At 58.9% G+C, this 3,370-nt stretch overlaps 1 protein-coding gene across 7 annotated transcripts in view; it reads right to left on the minus strand.

Annotated features, from left to right (window-relative positions):
* ANKRD17 (ankyrin repeat domain 17) overlaps nucleotides 1-2,693 on the minus strand; it is a 67,421-nt gene extending 64,728 nt beyond the window's left edge. For 4 of the 7 annotated variants that reach the window (XM_074542115.1, XM_074542113.1, XM_074542111.1 and 1 more), the window contains exon 1: nucleotides 2,059-2,691. In XM_074542115.1, coding sequence (XP_074398216.1) covers nucleotides 2,059-2,427 — 369 coding nt within the window. In that variant the 5' untranslated portion in view covers nucleotides 2,428-2,691. Of the gene's footprint in view, nucleotides 1-2,058 lie in introns of all 7 variants that reach the window. The other 3 variants (XM_074542109.1, XM_074542108.1, XM_074542116.1) reach the window with 3 other exon arrangements.
* Between the last annotated feature and the right edge of the window lie 677 nt (nucleotides 2,694-3,370).

Consider the following 3,370-nt stretch of genomic DNA (forward strand, 5'->3'; position numbering starts at 1 on the left):
CAGAGATCACACAAAACACTTTTCCTTCCCAGGAACTGCTGGGAACGATGTCCAGGTTGGATGCTCTGCTCCAGTAACCAGGCCATCCTCACGTTCACATTCCTAAAAACTGTGACTTCAGCCGTGCACATTCTACAGGCTGCATCCTTTCATCCTCAAGTCACTAGGAGAAAGACTAGAACAGATTTTTGCAAGCAACCTGCATGGCCAAGAACAATTATAAACGAAGCACGTGGCATGTATTTTGTTGTGAATCCTGAATTTCATCCTCTCAGTATTATTCACTTGCTCACTTAGCCCTGCTTAATATTTAATCCCAGACCACCCAGCCTGGGAAAGCCCTCGCCTAGGATAAGATGAAACCATTGGGGAAGCTTCCAGATGGCCAAACTCCCTTCACAAACTACCTATCTCAGTACCTATGGCACATGCCACTCTGTCAAAGAATAAAAGTGAACTGTTCTGCTGCCTCACAATATTTAATGATCGCTGCCATTTCCTCCTCTCTGCGGGTCCCAAATAATGGGAAATGGGTGCCTCTGAAGGCACAGCAAGCAGGCAAAGGCTCACCTCACCCTGTACCTGTACTCTTCAGCTGTCTCTGTCCTTCTCTGCCACACACAATTCCACTGGAAGCTCTCAGTGTAAGGAGCCCTTGGGAAGAACGGCTGTGGACCACTAAACAAAAACCTGCCTTGACACAAATTCTGCTGAATGTTTCCACCACACACAGCTGATCTCAGGGCTTGTCAACCCATACACTGAAGTCACTGCAGGGCCTCCATCCCTTCACCACACAGCACCAGCAAATCCCAAAGGCCTGTGCTCAACAGAGCCTTCCAAGCACCTGTGGGACTGCTGGACAACATAGATCGCCAGCAAAGCAGTCATCCTACAAGTCTTATGCCATAAAAACTTCTACCTAGACAATGATATTGACTTTGCTGAAAATCAACACCGCAGAAAGGAGAGTACAAACTCTGAGACACGCTCACTGCGTGCATTTTATCTCAAACAGCTGGATAAAATGCTTCTTGTATCAACTTCAGCAGGAATGAAATGCGGAGTGCTGCTTAACTGTGGAAAAAGCTATCACCATCCCAGCCCAGCCCTTCCTCGAACCTATCAGACCCTTCCTTCCTGCCCAGTTTCTAACAGAACTGCAGATATATCGCTCAAAAGCCAAACCGCTTAGAGACCAAGTTCAAAGAAAAGCTAAAAACTTCAAGAGAACTTTTCTGCGGACACTACTTAAAAAGAAACAAAGCAGAAGTGAATGCTCAGCTGGGGAGGTTACAGAATTAACACCATTCAACAAAGCAACCCAGTGTGGCTACATATGCAAATAAGGGGCTCCAGGCCTTTTCCAACCATACCTACCTGAAAATCCTAACACCAGACAAAACCGACTATTAATGCTTCCCGTTTCTGCGTTGCATGGAATCAGGGCGGCTTTCAGGTTCGGAGAAAACGCCACTCAACAGTCCAACACCCTGGGCTCTCTGGCAGCCCTCGCCTGGCTGCACCTTCAGCTGCACCTTCACCCGCTTTACCTGCACACGCTCTCCCAGAGGATCTGTTCCCACCGCTGGGCGCGCCAGCACCTTCCCAGCCCCGCAGGCAGCGCTCGGGCCTGCCCGCGGAGCCTCACGCCGGCCCTGCCAGCCGGCAGCATTGCCACCGCTCGGCTCTCCCTCTCCCGGCTCCCGTCACCGCCGCGGTACAGCACATGGCACACAGCACCTGCGGCGGCCCCTGCGCCTTTCCTTCGGGATAAACCACACCAGGGACGGAGGCGGCCGCTGGCTGCGGCTCGCAGGGAGCCCCCGAGCCCTGGGGAAAGCCGGGGGCCGCTGGCCCCGCATCCCGGCGAGCAGGGGGCCCGGGGCCGCTCCCCGCGGCGGGGGTGACCGGAGGCCGGGATCGGCCGTGCCCCGCCACGCGGTGCTGCCCCTTCCCGGCTCTGCCGCAGGGCCGAGGGCGGGGGGAGCCGGGAGCCAGCTGGAATTATGAAACCGGATCAGCGGGGAAACCCCCGGGGCCTCCCCCGCGCCGTACCTCGGAGACCTCCTCTTCCTCCTCCTCCTCCTCCTCGTCTTCCTCCTCCTCCTCCTCCTCTTCCTCGTCGTCGCTGCCGTTGTTGCTGCTCTCGCTGCCGCCGCCGCCGCTCTCGCTGCTGCTGGCCGGCCGGGCCGCCCGCCCGCCGCGCTTCGCCTTGCCCGGCACCGCCTTCTTCTTCAGCAGGAGGTCGCACACCCGCACCAGCCCGGCCGCCCCGGGCCCGCACGGCGACGGGGGCGCGGCGGGGCCGCTCGGCCCCTCCGGGGGACCGGGCCCCGCTGTGGCGCTGCCGGCCTCGCCGCCGCCGCCCTCACCGCCTCCCTCCTCCGCCGTCACCGCTACCGCCGCGCCGACCGCCTTCTCCATGGCCGGAGAGGAAGGAAAAGGAGGAGAAGGAGGAGGAGGAGGAGGAGGAAAAAGAGGAGGAGGCGCCCGCGGCCGCTGCTGCCTCGGTCACCTCTAGCGCCGGCGCCGCCGCCGCGCCAACTCTCGCGATACTTCCGGCGGCCGCCGCTCGCGCCGCTCGCGCTCCCCTCACGCGGCGCGCGCTCGCGCTCTCCCCTCACGCCGCCCGCTCCCGCTCCCCTCACGGCCCTGCCCCGCTCCCGGCAATGGAATCGCGGCGGCGGCGGCGGCCAGACACCCCTTTCTCCCCCGCCTCCTTCCCTTCCTTCCGCCCGCGCCGCCGCCTCGGTCACCGCCCCGGCGCCGGAACCGCCGCTTGCGTCATCACCCTCAGCCTTCGGCCCGCTGCGCCTCGGTAAGGGCAACGGTGCCTCGGCGTGGCTTCCGTCGGGAACCTTCCCCGAGGGCCCCCCCGTGGGCACGGAGGTGCCGAGTTACCCCCTCAGGGACCGGCGGGGTCCTGGGAGCGCGCCTAGGGCGGGAAAACGCCGTGAGGGAAGGCCCGTGTTGAAACCCCACAGCACTCAGAATTCCGCCTAAAAGTGATGGTCTCTCACACCGAGAGGACAATATGCATTAAAAAGCAACCTCCTAACGCGTCTGATAATAGAAATTACGGGGGGGCGTCGTTGAAAGGGTCAGAAAATAAATTGGTAGAGTATCGCTAAAAGTGGTGTTCAGTGAAACCACAGAGCACAGAATTCCTGTTAAAAGCGATGTCCAAGGAACGACTGGACATGGCAGTCTGTGGTGATCTGTCAGAGGTTGAAGTCGTTGGTCTTTTCCAGCCTAAGTGTTTCTGGGATTCTGTGTTGCACACAATTCGTTCCCACCAAGCATTCTGCATTCAAGAGTAACCTCCAAATCGCTGTTTTACAATAATTTTCTTACAATTTCACTAAAA

The sequence above is a fragment of the Zonotrichia albicollis genome, chromosome 5 (genome assembly GCF_047830755.1).
Source record: "Zonotrichia albicollis isolate bZonAlb1 chromosome 5, bZonAlb1.hap1, whole genome shotgun sequence".
In the NCBI taxonomy this organism is placed as follows: domain Eukaryota; kingdom Metazoa; phylum Chordata; class Aves; order Passeriformes; family Passerellidae; genus Zonotrichia; species Zonotrichia albicollis.